The sequence below is a fragment of the Sinohyriopsis cumingii genome, chromosome 6 (assembly GCF_028554795.1).
Source record: "Sinohyriopsis cumingii isolate HCF-2022 chromosome 6, ASM2855479v2, whole genome shotgun sequence".
In the NCBI taxonomy this organism is placed as follows: Eukaryota; Metazoa; Mollusca; class Bivalvia; order Unionida; family Unionidae; genus Sinohyriopsis; species Sinohyriopsis cumingii.
The window spans coordinates 60168262-60189237 of record NC_142966.1 but is presented as its reverse complement, the minus strand read 5'-3'; the positions used below and the strand labels follow the sequence as shown (position 1 = coordinate 60189237).

The window sequence follows — 20976 nt, the reverse complement described above, 5'->3', positions numbered from 1 at the left end:
TCTAGAGCATTTTTATTTCATTTACTGTCAATACTTATGTATGCAGTCTATAAAGTTTGAGTAGTTTAGTAAAGGAAAGGGCTAGAAGTAGAATTTATTGATGTATTAATTTATTTATTTATGGCAAAAAGTAGATTTTACTATTTTGATACCTTAAAGTGGTCAAGTAATCTCCAGTACTAACCTACTGCAGTCAGCTAATTCTCACACAGCCATTACCACTTAGTTCTGTGTCAATGTATATCCATTTATTTATATTGTTTCAGATACATCAAATGGAAATGAGATCATGTCAAGCTGAAATCAACAAAGCATTAAAATCAAGTCATAATAGCCTTCATCAATGCACTGCTACTGTATTGAGCTGTACTGTATGTACATATGTGTGTATGTATGTACATATGTATGTGTATGATGGAAGATTGGTTCTTGTAGCTAACTGATATTTTGTCAATCAGCAGTAACAGTGTTTATGTATCTTCCACTGGAGTGAACTCTAATACTCCATAGGTAGGTAGATCGGATGATATAGGAACAAATAGGTAGAGGGTATAACTGTATATATGAGAGAACAAGGTAAGGTAGACAGTTTAATGGCATACATTATACCTAATTGGGAATCCACAAATAAATTACAAGATATATGGATGTTTCTGTGGCATCTTAAATGTTTAAATGAAGAACCAGTTTAGCTGTAAATAGACTGAAACACAACCCCTTAGGGGCAGTCCATTTAGTATGTATGCATTTTTTTATGTATATAACCCAAATGCATATGCTTGCATATGGGAGGTCTACTGATAATGTACGCATGCATAGGAAACGGGGTGGGGTAGGGTGGGTGGGGGAAACCAAAATAATAATTTTCCTAATATGTAACTTGTTTGTGTTTGAATTTTAGTGGACACTAGACAAACTTCTTAAAGTTATGCAGCTTATTTCTTTGATGCAGCCAGACATTCAGTGTCGGTGGACTATCAGTTTTATTAAACATGTTAATATTATTAATCCTTGATCGTTTCTGCGCGGATTAAATAAAGGCTGTTTTATAGAATGGGGGGGGGGTTTGCATCAAGTGTGTGTACGCAGGTAGGGCGAGGTGTAAAAAAGTATGCATGTGTACAGGGAGGGGTCAAGCTTTGCCAAATTTCTGCATACATACTAAATGGATGTCTTAGGTACTGACAAATGTTACAGTATATGACACCACCAGATTCATGTTGGAAACATAATAAAAAGTATGTATGATGGAACTAGTAACAGCGTTAAAATCTAGGTCCTACAAAGAAAATCAAGACAAAAGACCAAAGACAGATTCATTGATTTTTTTTTTTTTAAGTAATCACAACACACTAAACTGTAATGATAAAGCTGTTTTACAATGTTATAGCTAAACCACACTTATGAAAGACAAAGCCATACACTGTCATAGTGAGATAAAGTTGACACTGGACTGATGAATGAAAAGGGAGTCTGACTGTTTTGTCTCACATTTTGGTATATGTATCACAAACTAGACAAAAGGACCATAACTCAAATGAAAATTTAGGAAATTTTGATGAGGCATTTTTTTATATGTATACTTGACATAGAGGAAGATAGGAATATGAAGTGTTGGCTGCAATGTGTGGATGGACAAACAGTTGGAAAAAGGGATCATCATAGGGCTCCTAAAGATGAAATACTTTGAAGATTGTATTCTTTTGATTTAAAAATAAGAGACTCTGAGCTATTGTTTTATACCCTCCTTCTGTCTGCCAATCCATGTCCTGATCCATTGAGCGGACAAAAGGTCACATGTACAAAAAATTTTGTAACTACAGTGTCATTTTTTAAAATAAATTTGCGCCTTTATTTCTTTACAGAGTCATAGCAGAAAGACATATACCATATGTACTTGCTTATAAGACAAGTACAACTGCAAACTGCACAGACCTAAGGCTGTCATTTCATAATGCACCAGCAGATCTGGTTCATTGCAGTTTGTTAGGAGTATTCAGTAGAAAAAACAACGTAGGCCCTGATCTGCTGGTGCATTGTGCTACGGCAGATCAGGAGATAATTGTTTGCAGTTTAACTCAACTTATAAGCATGTACATATGGTAATATTCCAGTAGGTCATGGACTTCAGTTTGACATATATGTGAAGGATTTCTGACTATACCCCCCTGGGTCAATACTTGGGACCAGGGTAGGTACTTTCACCAAGTAGTACCTACCCATATATGCAATTTAAAATTTTCATCTTCAAGTGAACCCGGGCATATATTTGGGAAAAAAAAGGACTTCCCTAGGCACCATGTATATTAAAATAGAACTGATGCCAACAAGATTGTTCTACCACTTTCTTCCATGGTTTGATCTTTTTCTTTTAAAGAAAAAATACCCAGTGTAAGATCTAAATCCTGAAATAATGTAAATCTAATCCCGTTTTCATGACTCTGAGGGTCAAATATAAATCTAATCCTGTGTTCCTATGACTCTGAGGATCAAATGTAAATATAATCCTGTGTTCCTATGACTCTGAGGATCAAATGTAAATATAATCCTGTGTTCCTATGACTCTGAGGGTCAAAAGTAAACCTACCAGTAATCCTGTGTTCCTATGACTTTGAGGGTCAAAAGTAAACCTAATCCTGTGTTCCTATGACTTTGAGGGTCAAATAATATAAATCTAATCCTGTGTTCCTATGACTTTGAGGGTCAAATAATATGAATCTAATCCTGTGTTTGTATGACTTTGAGGATCAAATAATGTAAATCTAATTCTGTGTTCCTATGACTTTGAGGGTGAAATAATATAAATTTCATCCTGTGTTCCTATGACTTTGAGGGTCAAATAATGTAAATCTAATTCTGTGTTCCTATGACTTTGAGGGTCAAATAATGTAAACCTAATCCTGTGTTCCTATGACTTTGAGGGTCAAATAATGTAAACCTAATCCTGTGTTCCTATGACTTTGAGGGTCAAATAACGTAAATATAATCCTGTGTTCCTATGATTTTGAGGGTCAAATAATGTAAACCTAATCCTGTATTCCTATGACTTTGAGGGTCAAATAATGTAAATATAATCCTGTGTTCCTATGACTTTGAGGGTCAAATAATGTAAATATAATCCTGTGTTCCTATGACTTTGAGGGTCAAATAATATCAATTTCATCCTGTGTTCCTATGACTTTGAGGGTCAAATAATGTAAATCTAATCCTGTGTTCCTATGACTTTGAGGGTCAAATAATGTAAACCTAATCCTGTGTTCCTATGACTTTGAGGGTCAAATAATGTAAATATAATCATGTGTTCCTATGACTTTGAGGGTCAAATAATGTAAACCTAATCCTGTGTTCCTATGACTTTGAGGGTCAAATAATGTAAATATAATCCTGTGTTCCTATGACTTTGAGGGTCAAATAATATCAATTTCATCCTGTGTTCCTATGACTTTGAGGGTAAAATAATGTAAATATAATCCTGTGTTCCTATGACTTTGAGGGTCAACTAATGTAAATATAATCCTGTGTTCCTATGACTTTAAGGGTCAAATAATGTAAATATAATCCTGTGTTCCTATGACTTTGAGGGTCAAATAATGTAAACATAATCCTGTGTTCCTATGACTTTAAGGGTCAAATAATGTAAATATAATCCTGTGTTCCGATGACTTTAAGGGTCAAATAATGTAAACCTAATCCTGTGTTCCTATGCCTTTGAGGGTCAAATAATGTAAACCTAATCCTGTTCCTATGACTTTGAGGGTCAAATAATGTAAATATAATCCTATGTTCCTATGACTTTGAGGGTCAAATAATAAAAATATAATCCTGTGTTCCTATGACTTTGAGGGTCAAATAATGTAAATCTAATCCCGTGTTCCTATGACTTTGAGGGTCAAATGAAAACTTGAGAATCATATGTGTATTTTTCTCAAATACTCTGGACACATGTAATCTTAACAGAAGTTGAAGATTTTTTGTATGGCATTCTATACTATACAGACTGCAAAACCCAAACTCACCATTCTCAAAAACTACTCCACAAATTATTATCATAGATGACACATTTAGAATTATATTTTATTTCTTATGTAAAATATTTGAGGATTATTGAAACTATAGCTAAATCACAACAACCAACATTTAACAACTTGTTTTGTAACTGTTTATGTGAGAAGTGTACAAGGATAAATATAGTATTAATTCTTATAAATTTCAGAACAACAAGATCATTGCAACAATAACAATTACATAAAATTTGAGTTTAATTTTTGTGCTAAAAGTCAATCAAAGTAAAATAAACTGACATGATGGAGTTTTTCCTCTGCCTGTGTTGACATACAGTAGAGATGTGCACAAATATTAACATCAATTCAAAGAACCTAAATCACAAAAGTATATATATATATATATATATATATATATATATATATATATATATATATATATATATATATATATATATATATATATAATGACTTGACTTCAAACTAGACAAGGCAGAATTTTTTTCTTCGTAATGTTCTGTTTTACTTTGAATTGGGAAGGAGAGTTATGTAACTGTTTATATTTTCTGTGAGAATAATCACAAAACACAGCAGAAGTGAAACAGTTAACAACGGACATAGTGTGAGATTCAGTATGAAATCTGCTGCTACAATCTGTTCTATAGTACATCTTGCTAGACAATATGTTTGAGCATAAAATAAAACAAAAATTTGCTTGCTACCTGAATAATGGATACATTTCATCTCATGAATGAAAAACTTGCAACCATTTGAAAATGCACATATAAAAAAATCAATTTGCTTTTGCAATTTTGTTAAGAGTTATTGCCCTTTTGTTCTGCAGCTGAATAAAGTATTTCCACCCACTTGATGAAATATCTCCATTATTCAATCAAAAGCCTCGATATATATATATATATATATATATATATATATATATATATATATATATATATATATATATATATATATATATATATATATATATATATATAGAGCATAGGTACTGGTATTGCATTTTTTTCTTCCCAAAATAACATTTTATTGTGACTGTTTCTTACAATTTCATTTGAAACATGATACATGTTCCTCACCTATTCTTTGCAAAGTAAACTATAACCATAATTTGGAGCATTCAATATAAACGAGGTTGGAGACGGGGGAAAGAGAGAACAGAGAGCAATTACTTCTCTTGAAAACAGTAGGTGACTCCACTACAAAACCTCATCCAGCAAATATTTGAAATTACATTGTTGATGACAGCAAAAATTAGCAGAATCTAAATGTGCACAGATTACATTATGAAATGGTACACAAAACCACAGGGAACATTAAAAAACAAATAGAAGAGGTATTCTCCATTTCAAAATGATTTAACATTGGGATTAAAGACAATCCAAAAATAACAATGAATGGCTTTTCCTGTAGCACAAAGGAGGAGATAATTGGGCCATGAAGGCCATTAGTTCTTATAGGGAACGCTCACCAGTTATTATGTACTGTGACATATGTAAGGTGAAGTTGTTTGCATTTTCTCACTTTTTATCATAAGGAGGGGATACATGTTTGAGAATGTGACACTATTAAATACTGTTCTGTGGTGGTGCGACTTAAATATTTCAGCTATACAATCAAAATAAAATCATACAATAAAAATACCTGTGTGCTCTTTAAGGGGGCACTCACTAGTTATTATGTACTTTTGAGAGAGTGACGTATGTAACGTGATGTTGTTTGCATTTAAAACATGCACAGTGGAAAGAATGTTGGCATACCTCTATGTTACCATACTTTGATGTAATATGGCTGACATTTCTTTGAATATTGTACTTTTGGAAATTGTAACTAATCTTAGCACACTACTAAATGACTGATCCCTTGTGCTCCAAAAATCAGGCTGAATTTGTCTAAAGTACACTATCCTTAGCAGCTATTCAATTAGGGAAAATGAACTATGCCAGACTAGACAATACCAGCTTCTGAAAGTTCAATAAATGAATTACTAAATATATAAATTGTAAAAAAAGTTATTGGCTCTTTTTATTTTACAATTTACCTCTGAAGATCAGGAAGTGAAAAAGACCAAGTGGAGCTAGCACTTTTTTGAAAGGTGTACATCTGGAGTAAGGCCAAGCTGTATACTCTATAACCCATATTACACCTATCAATCATACACCAAAATAAAGGGAATTAGAGGTTCTTTGAACAGTATCTAAGATAAACAAGGTATTCTTTAAATAGCCAGTGAGGAAACTGGGTAAATTCTTTTTCTTTAAAATTCTAACCCTATGCAAAATACGAAACTATAGAGTGCCAGAGTTTGTTGCAATTATCATTACTAGTATAAAAAGCCAACAACAACTCTTTAGAGATTCTGAGCTTAAATGTTAGGAACAAATTGCTACATACTGTGAAAGACCTAGCCTAATAAGATCTTTACTGTCTCAATAATTTTTGGTATGTATTCTATGTAGCATGCATACATTCATGACAGTATGTTGACATTATCACTGACATTTATCAGATAGTAAGAGGGTTCCTCTTCCCGAGTGCAATCTTCATCATCTAGTTCTTGAAGAGAGAGCCAGTCAAAAACTTGTTCTGTTGTCATGTAGTAGGCTTTCCTCTCTGTAACCTCCTCCACCAGCTTTGACCCCTGGATCATCCATTCGGTTGGATGATATCCCTCCAAACCTTTCAGCAGAGGGCCTGTTGAAACAGAGAAGGAGAAAATATGATCATCTTGAAGACCATGGGTTTCATAGTGCTTAAGCATCTGCCGACTTCCAGTTCCGAGGGATTCAAATGGAAGGTTGAGAAACATCTTCAACATGACAACCATCTCCAGAACATTTTGTAGCTTTTCTAGACATACAAGCTTATCTTTGGGTTTATTCTTAGTCTGGATGAAATACTCAACATGACTCAGCGTTGTCAAGTTCTTTTGTAAGAAGACATTGATATAATCTTGCCGTAGCTTTTCCATTCCAATTTCTGCCAGCATCTGTAGAGGAATCAGTCCCACTAGTGCTGGAATACGAAGCTGTCCCCTGAAAGAGTCGCGAACAAGGTCTGCCAGAGTTGTTTTGTTTGCTGAGTGTATGAAAGGCTGTAGCTCACCATTGCTCAGAACTGTTAAGACATAACCAAGACTTCCCACTAAATCAGCATGTGATGTACAGTTCTTCAAAACCTGCAGATAGAAACAAAAATCAATGAGGTAATGTTTTCTGAGAGAGAAATAATTAGTATACTCCAAGTCTAACAACACTAGTTGTTACATTTTCAAAGAAAACCATAAAATATATATATTTTTGCCACACAAAAATGTAAAATGCTGAAATAAGTGGCAGATCAGAAGTCTTTGAAGGTGAGAAAATACCATCTCCTCTGCAGATGTTTTTCTCATTTCCATGTAACATTAGCCATACAGTGAAATCTTTTTATGCATCTGGCACTGTAAGGGCCTCTTTGGCATAAACACACTAGAAGAGTAAGTTAATACACAAGTATACATGCAGTATGAAATTGTCCAGATGGTTCCATTCCAATGTTTCATATCATTCTTTATAACCTATCTTTTAATATTATTTTTTATTCATTCACCTGAGTAATTTCTGTTTTTAATCAAAAGTGTACCCAACTGGTAATTTATAGAATTAAACTAGTCTGCTAAACCAGGCTGTTCATTTCTGCACTATTGCTGGGATGGAAGGCCAAGCCTTTGCAGGACAGTGCAGAAATCTGTCTTAACAGACACCTGAAAATAGCTGACACTTGCAAAAACAGGGCCATAAATTAGACCAGGCATGTTAAATTTGCAGCCCACTCCTTCACATAATGTGGCCCATGGCAATAAAGGCAGTTCCATGTGTTTATGCTCTTCAGTTAAAAAATGAGGGTGTTGCAAAATATATAGTTGTTATGGATATGAGAAAAATATGAATAAAAATAGAAGAACATTTAAAGAAAATGAGAATTAAATGCATCTAGTATGTGAACTTATGTTGAAATTTTTTTTGGCTAAAAGAATGAAGAGAGAATTTCAAAATCTAATGAAGGCATGTATAGAACTTTTGAACAATCTTGCAAAATAAACTGTAACTGCTCACGCAGCTCATGATCTGTAGCATCTTATCTGTTTTGCCCCCAGCACATAAAAGGTTGGGTACCCCTGAATTAGATTTTAATATCTGTGAAAACACATTTATGTATAATTCACCCCAAAATGATAACACCTTTGAAATATGAAATAGAGACAAAACTATCCCAAATAAAAAAAACTTACTCTCTGACCTCTAAACAACAGACAGCCTAGAAAAGGTAGATGCATTCAAATCAATCATTAAAGTCCAGATGAAATTTTGTATCCTTTCATGAATAATCATTGATCAGTTGAATCCATTCCTTTGTGAAAGTAAAGCCATTTATCACGTGCATGTCCTGTTTAATTCTTAATGGAATACTGTACAAAGATGGTATGGAGTGGCATATAAGTGGCACATAAGTAGGTATATGGAATACATAGATGGTATGGAGTAACATACAACTACAGTAGTTTGTGCTCACTAGTAGAAACATTACCATGGCAAATCCATACTTAACTTTACACACACACACACATATATATATATATATATATATATATATATATATATATATGTGTGTGTGTGTGTGTTGTGTGTGTGTGCATGCGTGTGTGTATTATTGTGTGTCCTTGTACCAGGAATACATGTATAAAGCGAGGCAAAAACAATAATTAAAAGATGCACTATAAATGCAAATATATAAAACTGTCACTTTAATGATCATTTATTGATAATAATTATCAGTCCCAAGACAAGTCCAAGTTTCCTCTGGGTATTACCAGTCTATCCTCCCTCTCATCCGGGGAATTCCCATCATTTTCAAAACTGCCATTGTAAAGCCTCTGCTGAAGAAACCAACACAATACCATAACGATTTAAAGAACTACTGCCCAGTTTCTAATCTCCCATTTATATCAAAAATCTTAGAAAAGGTTGTTCTATCCCAGCTTGTATCTCATCTAAATTCAACGTCTTTTTAGCCATGTACAATCTGCATATCGCCCTTTATAATTGCCACAGTATTGAAACTACTCTTCTAAAAGTAGTTAATGACATTCTCTCTGCGTTGGATAGAGGAAAGATTACAGTCCTCACCCTCCTTGATTTGTCTGCAACATTTGACACAATAGACCATGATATATTACTTTACTGTCTCCAACATGTATTTAGCATTCATGATACAGCCTTACTGTGGTTCAAGTCCTACTTGGTCAACAGGACACAAATTGTGTCTGCAAATGGAATACACTCCAGCTCAGTTAATCTATGCTGTGGTGTTCCACAGGGGTCTGTTCTTGGACCTGTTCTCTTCATTCTATACACTCAAATGGTCTCAAGTGTCATAGATCATCACCCAGTGTCTCACCAACTGATGATACCCAAATATACAAATCTAGCCACCCAACTGAAGTTGATGCTACCATCCAAGGTGCAGAGAGGTGCATTTCTGATGTGAAATCATGTAACAAGCTGCAGATGAATGATGATAAAACTGAGGCCATTCTGATCACAACAAAAAGACTTTCTCATTCACATCCTTTACCTTAAATAATAAATATCAGTAACACCAACATCAAATTCACACAATCAGTACAAAACCTAGGTGTCACTCTGGACAGTACTCTCACGTTGCACCAACATGTCATGAACATTTGCAAAGCTGCATATTTTGAGCTGAGATGCATCAGCTCAATTCGCAAATATCTTTCAGCTGGTGCCACTAAAACACTTGTTTGTTCATTAGTACTTTCAAGACTGGACTATTGTAACTCAATTCTCTCTGGTTCATCTCAATATCTACTCCAGAAACTTCAAAACACAGCTGCTCGGATCATACTTAGAGTACCATGATCAGAGCACACCTCCCCGCTGCTCTGTACCCAACACTGGCTATCCATTCGATCCAGGATCAAACATAAAATTTGTTCTCTGTGCTACGTTTCACTGACAGTCTCCAGTCCAACACACATATCCAACCTCACCCATGTGTACACACCAAGATACTTACGCTCCTCTTCTGACAATCATACATGTATACTCATTATTCCCACTATGAAAACGAAGTCATATGGACAGCGTTCCTTTGCATACCATGGCCCAGCAAGGTGGAATGAATTGCCCACTGAACTTAGACACAAAGCCACAGTGATCCCATTCAAGAGTGCTCTTAAAACTCATTAATTTCGACTGCAAGAACAAACTTATAGACCTAATAATGTTCCCTATCCTTTAATATTTTCAGCATGTTTTTTTAATGCATTTTAATTTCATGGTGTTTTCTTGTAATAATATCATTATATATGTTGTTTTTTATGTTATAGGTGTTGTCTAATGTTGTAAAGCGCTTAGAGCTTCTAAAAATTAGGCGTTATACAAAGTCCTCATTATTTTTATTTTTATTATATCTGAACATTTATGATGGGGTTGAAGCAGATATTTGCAAGAAGTCCTCTATCTTTGTTACAGCACATGGCTGTCCTTTCAAATGCATACAACAGGTCTCAAATATATTAGCAAGTTGGTATTTTGCTGTTACAATTCTGAAATGCTAGTAAACAACAGAATGTTTTTAGCAGAAAATATTATAATTATAATTATTCTGCTAGTGAAAAAAGTTAACTTAAGCCCTGAAATGAGCTAATGGACAAGGAGAAAGTATGTGTAAGTGCCTGTCTACACAAGTGAGTTGATATGTAAACATATGTAATCAGAACATCATGGCCTCTTGCCAATATGTCAGTCAGATAACTCAAAGTAATTATTAGGAGCTATTTCTGCAAGACTAAATTATCTCCTGAATGTATGTACAAACAGTAATTTACCGAAAAACCATACAAGTTCTTTGCTGGAATTTTCTCAACATAAAAAAGAAACACCAACCTAATTAGACTCTCATGGCTAGTTATATGATTGACCTCGATGTTACAGCGCATTAGTTGTTGTTGTAGGGTCTAACACTATTTTTCAACACAAGATAGGCTATACATGGCACCCAGTATAAATGGTGGCGGAAGAACCCAGGAAAGAACCACCGACCTACGAGAAACCACTGGCAAGCTTTCTCACATACCCACATTGACCAAACCCAAGACTCGAACCCACGCATACTGCAGCGCATTAGTAACTTCTCTGTCAGTAATTGTTTTGTATATTGCTATGGAGGGTTGCAATGCAACTGTTGGCATTCATTGGAGGTATAATTCGTAGAATTGATCTTAAGTTGCAACTGCAGTAATCATATTGAAACTATCCAAAAATAAGTTTTTGGTCAATGGACATCTTTCTACATGTGCAAGAATTGATCTAATTAAAATGATTGGTGCTGAAAATAACATTTAAAGATGTTTCACTGTAAATAAATTACCTGCATTTTTAATGTTATTTGTACGATATTTTTTATGAAAAAAAACTGAATAAACATTGTTTCAATAGCCTCAAACTACTGTTTATGCTAACAGTGATGAACATCTTCGAGTAGTTGTAATGTCAATGTAGCTGTGTTGCACCCTGGTTAGGATAACAGTATAATATTTTACACATCTGTGTCTTCCTATCTCAATTCTACATGTACACTGATCAAAATGTGGGGATTAAATTTTTGGGAATATTGGATTTGCTCAAGGTGCAGTACTAATAATAATAATGACCTTATTTAAAGAGGGTAACACAATTAGCTAAAAACTAATCAACCTTGAGGCCCTCATACAAACGAATTTATTTATTTTAGCTTCATCTCTGAAGCCACTGGATATATTGGGTTTGGAAGAAGGAAATAGAGTGGGCATTTCTAAGCTCAGCTGGAATACTATTCCAGAACAGTGTTCCAGAGTATTGGAAACTACTTTTAAATAACTTCTTATTTGGTTTGGGAATTTTATACTGTTTGGTAGACATAGATCGCAGGTGGGGAGTATTACCAGGTAGCCTATACTAGAATAGTGATTGTAAATATTCAGGAGCACTATTATGAGATATCCTGTACATTAATTTGGCTTTTCTCCAACAGATTCGGTCTTTAATAGGTAATATTTTTAACCTACCAGCTAAATTTTCCTTGCTTTCTTTCTGGATTAATATTAGCCCAAATGCTCTTTTTTGAAGATGTATCAGCTTTGCTGTTTTTATCATTTGAATTACCCCGTACTGTTTTAATTTACAGTAGTCTAAATAGGGTTGTATGTAACTGTTATAAAATAGTTTTCTGTGCCTTTCAGGGAGAAAATGTCTTATCCTACTGAAAAGCCATAAACTTGAATTGACTTTTTTTACTGATATGTTCAGTCCATGATAGGTTATTATCTACCAGAACACCAAGTAGTCTGGGGCCCTGAGTGGCCGAGTGGTCTAAAGCGCTCACCGTTCCAGATCACTGCCATCTCACCTGTCTGCGTGGGTTCGAGTCCAAGGCTCGGCTAGCGTGGGTAAGTGGGAAAGCCTGCCAGTAGCTTCTTGTGGGTCGGTGGTTCTTCCCTGGGTTTTCCAGGGTTCTTCCTCCACCACTTATACCGGCCGCCATGTATAGCCTATCTTGTGCTGAAAAATGGCGTTAAACCCTAGAACAACAACAACAACCAAGTAGTCTATCATGACAGACCATTTGCAAATTTGTATCCTTCCATGTCAGACATAGTTCAGTTTTACCAGTATTTACCACCATGCCATAGCATGTGCACCAGTTTTCCAGTTTGTTTAGGGCATTCTGTAAAGAAATTTCGAGTTTATGCTTTGTGTTTTGGATGTCTGACAATGTTGTGTCATCTGCATAGAGTGTAGATGATACTGAGTCTCTTAGTAAAAGTGTTAGGTCATTAATAAATAAAATGAATAGTAATGGACCTAGAACTGAGACTTGTGGTACTCCATATCTAATTGTTTCAGGTTCAGACAGAACATTATTTATGTAAACATGTTGTGTTCTCTCACTTAAGTAAGCAGTAAACCATCTAATTGTTCCTTCATCACACTGATTAAGTTATTATGATATAATAATACCACGTGCAATTCCGAATGACTACTATTGACATGTTTTTTCCTAGCATGAAATAGAAAAAGCAAATGATGTTTGAATTGAAGCATCCAGTAAATTTAGATGCCACATTTGCGGACTCTTTTTTAAAAGATACTTCCCTACAAATTTGGCATGAGTTTGTGTAGATCATTGTGAAGAGACAGACTTTGTAATGAAATGCTCCATAATTGTTCCTGTAATGCTTGCTGTTCTATGGAAATAATAGTTAAAAATACAACAATGTTCAATTTAAATGTAATTAAAACATATCATTAAAGGAAAATTAAGAAGGGCAGTTTGCTAAGGGGTGCTCACCAGTTATTATGTACTTTTGAGAGAGTGATGTATGTAAGGTGAAGTTGTTTGCATTTAAAACATGCACAGTGGAGAGAATGTTGGCATACCGCTATGCTACTTTGATGTAATGTAGATGATATTTCTCTGGATATTGTACTTTTGGATATTGTACATGATCTAAACACACCGCTAACTAAAATGCTGCTCCCTTGTGCTAAAAAATCAGGTTGAATTAGTCTAAAGTACACTGTCCTTAGCAGCTATTAAAATAGGGAAAATGTGTGTGTGATTTGGATTTTTAATGTAGCTTTAAAACTTTTTCATTCATATCGCTACGATGTCTTCAGTGACAGTTTATAGTGATGTCCAGCACTGGGGCATCATGCTGCAGACATATAGCACGATGTCCCACCCAGCCCTAACACTAACCTATCAATGCTGAGCGCCAAGCGAGGCAGCTGTAAGTACCATTTTTGTGAGTCTTTGGTATGACTTGGCCAGGGATCGAACCTACGACCTCCTGCATCCAAGGCGGATGCTCTAACCACTAGGCCACCGGAGTGTTATAAAATAGGGAAAATGAATTTTGCCAGACTAGACAATATCAGCTTTTGAAAGTGCAAGGAATAAATTACCGATATATAAAATGAAGGAAAAAAAAATTATCAACTCTTTTTTCTTTACAATTTAGCACTGAAATTCTGGAAGTAAAAATGACCAAGTGCAGCTAGCACTGTTTTGAAAGATGTACATCTGGAGTAGGGCCAAGCTGTATACTCTATAACCCATATTACACCCATCAATCATAAACCAAATAAAGGGAATTAAAGATTCTTTGAACAATACCTAAGATATATAAGGTCTGTTGCAAAATACGAAACTGTAGAGCACCACCTAAATCATATAGGTCATTAGCTTTCCGTATAACTTATCTCTAATGATGTTGGTTGCATTTATTATTAAATGTTTCAATATTTCTCTATTTTTTTAAATTTTCATCCGTATTTAATGGCACATCAACATTATTTGTCAAATATTAAAAGGCTTTGTGTAAATATGCTTTCTTTTCTGTTAAGCAATTTTCTGAGATAAAGCTGAGTAAATTGTTTTCTCTTTTAGTAATGGCCACTGCATTTGATGCTGGACTGGCACCACCTTTATAACATGAAAGGCCTTTTGTTTTCTGTTGAATTCTGTCAAATTTTGCTTAAGTGACTTTTTAGAAGAAGTTATTGTTTTTCTTTTTTAATGACTGCTGCCATATTTGATGGCAGATTGATATCATTTATGCCAAGATGCTGGGAAGAGAAAAACATTGTAGGATATGCAACTATCTAGGGACAACCCTCCCACCTTTTCAAATAGGTCAGGAGTACAAAGACTTTCTCCACTGGATTTTCTGACTGCCTTGCCTAGCAAACGATAGGAGGGTGGGAAATTTCAATTCAGGCTACTTTATCAGATACTGATGAACTTGAAAGAAGGAACCAGAGGGAGTACAGGCTGGGCATGTGTCTTGTCATGCTTTCAATAATTTGAAGCTTCTACCAGGGACCTGTATTGTTGATAACTCAAATCCATTGATGCTATGGAGGGAAGGAGGCCATAGAAAATCATTTCCACCTCAAGAAGTGCAGATCTTAAAAGGTTCTTATTGTGGTCCAGCAAGACCTTACATCTCTCCAAGGCAGCATACATGCGGAGGTGAAGAAGCTCTGCAAAGAACAACCTCATAAACACTGACATGGAGAGCACATGAAATCTTTACTTCTGTCTCCAGCAATCACTATTAACAGGAAATAATGCAGGAGTCCCCTTACTGTTCATGAATTTTGATGATGTCATAGAAAAGACTGATACTAATGGTGAATGTGTTCCAATTTTTAAGTAAACAGGCGATGAAGATGTTGCTACGCATTTATTTAGTGATTTTGATAATTTAAAAAGCATCATCACTAGAAAAATCTGAAGTGTTTCGCTAAGAATATAATTAAAGTGGAGATTTTCCTCAGACATTTTTCCATAAATCTCAAAATTATTTAATAAAATAAATAAATAGAAAAGTGAATATTAAATTTCTGTTTTATCAGTAATATAAATATTTATTCCTTCTCATTTGCAAACACAATTATGCAAAGATTAATGCTAATTTAAATGTATGTTACTGAAAGCAAAAGAAATAGGGTCTCAAGTACTGTTATGAAGTGTCTGAGACCTTGAGCTGAACTGTATATGTCAAAAAAATAATGTTTCTGGTCAGCCAACCATCCCATATATCATAGCTGATCCTAGCACACTTTTCCCATTGTAAAAATAAAATATAAAAAAATCATATTAAATACATATAATGTTAAAAAAAGGAACTGACTATCCTAATTTTGAAACCAGTGTGATAGGAAATACATATTTTTTGTGGACTAAACAGGAAACCCTACGCTACATGTATTATATTCTCAAAAGTGAATCTAATGTTTGTGAGGTTGTTCTTGATAACTTGATCGAGACATTTCTGAATTGAGAACAAACTGGTAAAGTCCCATTGATATCTGCAGTTCATTGGTTTAATGCATATAATCACAGAAATGTAAAATAGATAAAAATCATGAGGACAAAGTCTGCAAAATGGTCTATTATGATTTTAAAAAATCATGAGGGCAGCAGTGTGGCAAGTTAACCTGATTAACGCTGATGACACTAAATTACAGATTTCTTGAACTGTACTTAAATCTTATATCCCAAGACAATTAATTCCTAATTACCTTCCAAAGATGGTCAGTGAAATCAAAATCCTTTCTTTTTATATCAACAGTTAGGTCAAATGCCTCATTAAATTCTGCATCTTCACTGTCCTCCATACTTTTCTTTTCATCTATACTGATTTCTCCTAGTTTCAATTGCTCCACCAGTTCCTGAACTTCCTCAAGTAGAGGTCTGTCACTCATGCCAATCCAGTGAACTTCATTGGTTTCAAGACCATGCATCAAGGCTTTAACAATCTCTAATTCTTTGTACAGTTGGTATGCAGAACTTCTCATGTCTCCTAAAGACTTTACATGTGCTTTAACTGTGGCTCTGGCATCAAGAGGGGGCTCTTGCAACATGTTCATGTGGCCACTAGATTTTTTCCACTGGAATTCAACCTGCAAAAACCCCTGGTACCCTGCCTGAATGATTTCCCCTTGAATCCCATTAGACACATTGTATGTGGCTTTACATGTAATATCTGATGCAGAAATAGGGGATGGTGGTGTTTTAATGTGTTCACTCTTAGGCAGTTTAAAAGCTGGCATCATCATTGCACTTGACAGCCTGAAATCAACAAGGTTTTTTCCCTCACGGGCGATTGGCTGTGCAGACAGATAAACATAGTTCTTCAAGTCAATTCCATCACATAGAGTTATCATGGTCGGAAGCTGCATTCCAAACTTTTCCCTTATCTGGTGAGCCACATTGCAGTACAATGATATGAAAAACCGACACTTGTCTATAGATATGCCATACCCTCTTATAGTTCTATGTTTCTGAGAACACACAGATGAAGGTGGTGAACTAAACGTTGAGATGTCTGCAATTGCTTGCAGCTTGAGGGGGGGACCCCTCAACATCTGTTGACACTATACTCTCACTGCAGCTGGATTTGCTGCTGTTTTTTCTTCTCGAAGTAATAAAAGTGCTTTCTTCATATCCCAGTGTATCTGGAATAAAAGGACGGTGAACTAATAAAATTGGAGGCTGAATGTCAAGCATTGCCATGACTTTCCCCACTTTTTTATTTGCCATATGGTCCATGTATTTCAGATGTGTGATAACACAGTCGATCATTTCTATTTGTGAAGATTTGTCTTCAAGTAGCTCACATAACCCCGTCATAAAGTTGCTTAACCGTTCTGAATCCATGCTCACTAAAATTGTTATTTCATACAAGGAAGAATGGCGACGTTCAAATCTACCGCTTCATATGGTTCAACAGAGCGACGAAGTATATATAATCCTAAATGTGATTGAATGAATGGGTATATTATGGCCAATCAAAAACCAAGATAAGAAATGAATTCGGCGTAGGAAGAAAAATGGCGGACGACTTTAAGTTAGTAGATAACTTGATACATAGACATGAATCTATTTATAAAATCGAAGATTTTGTTGCTTTTTAAAAAAACATCGTCAAATTTCAAAGGTCTAATAGCTGAAAAAGGAAAGATAGTTCAAAGAGTGATGCTTTGAGTTTCCTTTAGAAGTATTATGAGATTTCGAGGCGAAGCAGGCTTCCAGTGATAGGTACCACAATGTCGGCAAATTCTGCGCAACGATACATCATTTCTGTAAACATTGGATCACACGCTTTTTTGGGGTCAAAAATCCATTTTGTATCAAGCAAAAAAACAAAAAAAACAAACGATTTTACTTTAAGGAAAGTGATAATCACAAAATGTACAAAATTGTTGCACATTTATACTCGAAATGCATATGAAAATGTGATTTCTAAATGACAACATGAAGACCCACTCCTTCTTGAACCTGTAACCCGGAAAATCCTATGTCCAATGTATCTTTCAGAGTCATGCAAATATATACATTATATAAAAGAAGGAAATGTATACCTTAAAATATTCTGCATCTTAATCCAGGTTCCAATTTTGTACGAAGTTGTCCCTCAAGTACAAAACGTCTGCTACCCAATGTGTCAACTTGGATTCTCAAGAAATTCCCCAGCGTATAGTCTGTTTATAAATTCTTTAGTAATTTTTCCCCATAAATCAGACTTTGCAAACACAGTATATCCTATTGTTGTTTCTCTTTCACATAATAGCTTATTTTTTTATATAAAATGTTGAGCTTTACTGATTTTTTTTTACATAAGATCAGTTTAGTTTTCTTAGTATCTCTTGCCATTTTATTGGCATTGTTACATTGAATTCTGTAAAACTCGCCATAAACCTGATCTAATTACTTGACCGAACTGCTGACAGAAACAGTCCAAAGTAATGCATTTCATTTATATAGCCCAATGGATAAATGTTACATCTTTTCAAAGCTATGCGCAGAATAGGCCGACATATCGTGAGTCCTGAAAACAATGGGTTGGTATCTCGTGTCCAAAATTAATATTATTTTAAACAGAATATTCTGGTGACAGTTGCCTCTTTTCAAATGGTAAAGCATTGCAGTATTTTATTTTCGTCAATTGGTCAAATTCAGTATGCATTTTGCTTCAGTATTGGAGATGGAAACCTTACATGCGCAGAAATGCCAGACAGCATTGTACATGGAGCGGTCCATGTATTCATCGCAAACCACCTTTATAAATATACAGTAAAAACTGCTTTTAGTGACCACTTGTCATTTCCGACCACAATCATAATGCACGGATCGATTTTATTATATAAACGCTCTGTTATGAGCGACCATCTGCTGAATGCGACCAGCAACCGCGATGTCTTGGCAAAATATGCATTTCGACACTGCTATGAATGACTGCATCGCAAAAACAAGGATAAACTCCACCAACCTTTTTTTAATCCCTGTAAAAATGACCACTCATACCATTCTAAATTTCTTTAAAAATTAAAAAGATAGACTGGCTACTTATGTCTGAATTTTTTAGCTATGCCTATACTGTTTTATAGTTACTATTATAAACCAGACTGAAGTATACATAGATTATTTCCTAGTCTGGTTCCCTGCTTCGTATGTTCCCTGTGTTGTTTTCCGCTATTCTTATAGGGGTGAGCAATGCATGGAGCATCAAAAGCAGGGAACCAGACTAATTATTCCTGCACTTAGCCTGCTTACCAGCCTTACTGTAGGAGCTGGCATCCCTATCAACGACCGTATTGCAAGAACAGACAGACACCACTGACCTATTTGTAATCAGTTGTTACAATAACCGCTTGATTAGTAATGATTGTTCTCATCAAAAACAAATATAAAAGGAATTTTAAAAAAAGATTGTTGCTACTGGTGATAGATGCTATAGTCCATAAAACAGGCTAATGTAAATGTCACAAATTGCCCTTGTAGTGCCAAAGTTTACGTAGTGGTCGAATATATTGTTTGTCTATAGAGAATTGCCTGGGGGAATAAGGTCATTGTCTATTAAACCAGCAAGAGAGAATCTTTTGGGGGATTCAATTGATAGTGTTTAAGACTTGTGATGTTTGATGAATTTCCTCCCAATGTTAAGTGATTACATCCCAATCACAAAGCTGCCGTCTATTCAAGTTGTTGTGACCTGGATACACACTTTGCTTATAGAGTTAATCCCTGTATGTCATCTTTGAATGAAGCTGTCGACTTTTGTCTCAGAGTAAATGGTTCTGATAAGATAATTGTTTCTTTTTATTTCATTAATTGTTAGATATGCAGTGCACAGATTTTTCATATTTTTCAAAAGCCCAGATATTACAATTGATTACTAATAATTTTAACACCGAGAACCTTAATAACAATGGATGAACCTCCAATTAAAAAGAGACAAATTTTAAGGCTGGAGAAAGTAGTTATTGTAACTGAAAGAAGTGAAAAAGATCAGACCACTCACAAATAAGTGGTTTAAATGTCAGTAAAACAAATTTAGGTTGTTATAAAAGAAAACAAGTAATTCAGAAACGATTTCATATGGTAAAATATGTGATCTTCAAATGTAAATGTGATTTCATGTTTAATGATAGAAGTATATCTTTATTGCTATATAATTTTGTTTTTAGATGAATGCATACATTATTTTAGCAAGAACTATTAATAAAGAACAGAATATATGTACAGTGATTTGGCTATTTTTCCTAAAATTGTTCTGAAACTGGACCATGGAAACTGGTCTTTTTGTACAAATCTACTATGAGAGACCACCTGTCTTGAGAAACCACTTTTTGTTTGCAGAAGGGGCGGTCTCTCATAACAGGTTTTACTATATTTATTCAATTGTTTCTCATAAAATGTGGGTGGAGGAGTTAAAATATATATATAGAATAAAGTATTTAATATTACTCAAATGCACTCAAATCAGAAAATCTCAAATGAATCTGAATATGTGCATATTTTTACACCCATTTCCAGTGTAATTAACAGATATAGGTCATCGGGTAGTAGTTTATTTGCAACAACTAGATACTGGGTTTTTTTCAACCATATATCAGTCATTCGTATGTGAAAGCAAATCCCCAAATGATGGATATAGACTGCTCTACCAAAAACTTTGGAAAGGTTTTTAAGAATTAAACAAGATGACTCTGAGATGGCCCACAGAACTTTCAAAAAGCAAGGGAAATATTGCAGACGAGATATTAGAGATAATTAGTATGTGTGGGAAACATATGTTTGTAAAGTGAATAATATAAGATAGAAAAAGTCCTGTCCATCATATTTTATACCAACAACCAAATAACAGACTTAAATTATTTGGAAAAACAAATATGGGACAAATGATCTCACAATAATTGTATACAGAAACCAGACTATCATAAGGAAAGACACCAGTGAACATTCAGTTTTTTGGCCTGTGCTTTTGCACAAGTTATGAGACAATACAGAACATTATTGTCCCAAATTGCAATCAAACTCAAGAACAACATCAGAAGTGTCG

General features: G+C 34.8%; 2 protein-coding genes across 3 annotated transcripts in view; one reads left to right on the top strand and one right to left on the bottom strand.

Moving 5' to 3' along the window:
• Positions 1-5002: 5002 nt before the first annotated feature.
• On the bottom strand, positions 5003-17124 carry LOC149797045 (protein zwilch homolog). Its single transcript, XM_089961715.1, has 2 exons — positions 16154-17124; positions 5003-7194 (listed from the first exon to the last, which is right to left on the bottom strand). The coding sequence occupies exons 1-2, from the start codon at positions 16997-16999 to the stop codon at positions 6487-6489; spliced, it is 1554 nt and encodes a 517-aa protein (XP_089817841.1). The 5' UTR covers positions 17000-17124; the 3' UTR covers positions 5003-6486.
• Positions 17125-17441: 317 nt separating this feature from the next.
• LOC149797044 (exosome complex component RRP43-like) overlaps positions 17442-20976 on the top strand; it is a 34260-nt gene continuing 30725 nt past the window's right edge. The window contains exon 1 of one of the 2 annotated variants that reach the window (XM_089961714.1): positions 17442-17481. In XM_089961714.1, the coding sequence (XP_089817840.1) occupies positions 17465-17481 (17 nt within the window). In that variant the 5' untranslated portion in view covers positions 17442-17464. Of the gene's footprint in view, positions 17482-17671; positions 17746-20976 lie in introns of those variants that run through there. The other variant, XM_089961712.1, reaches the window with a different exon arrangement.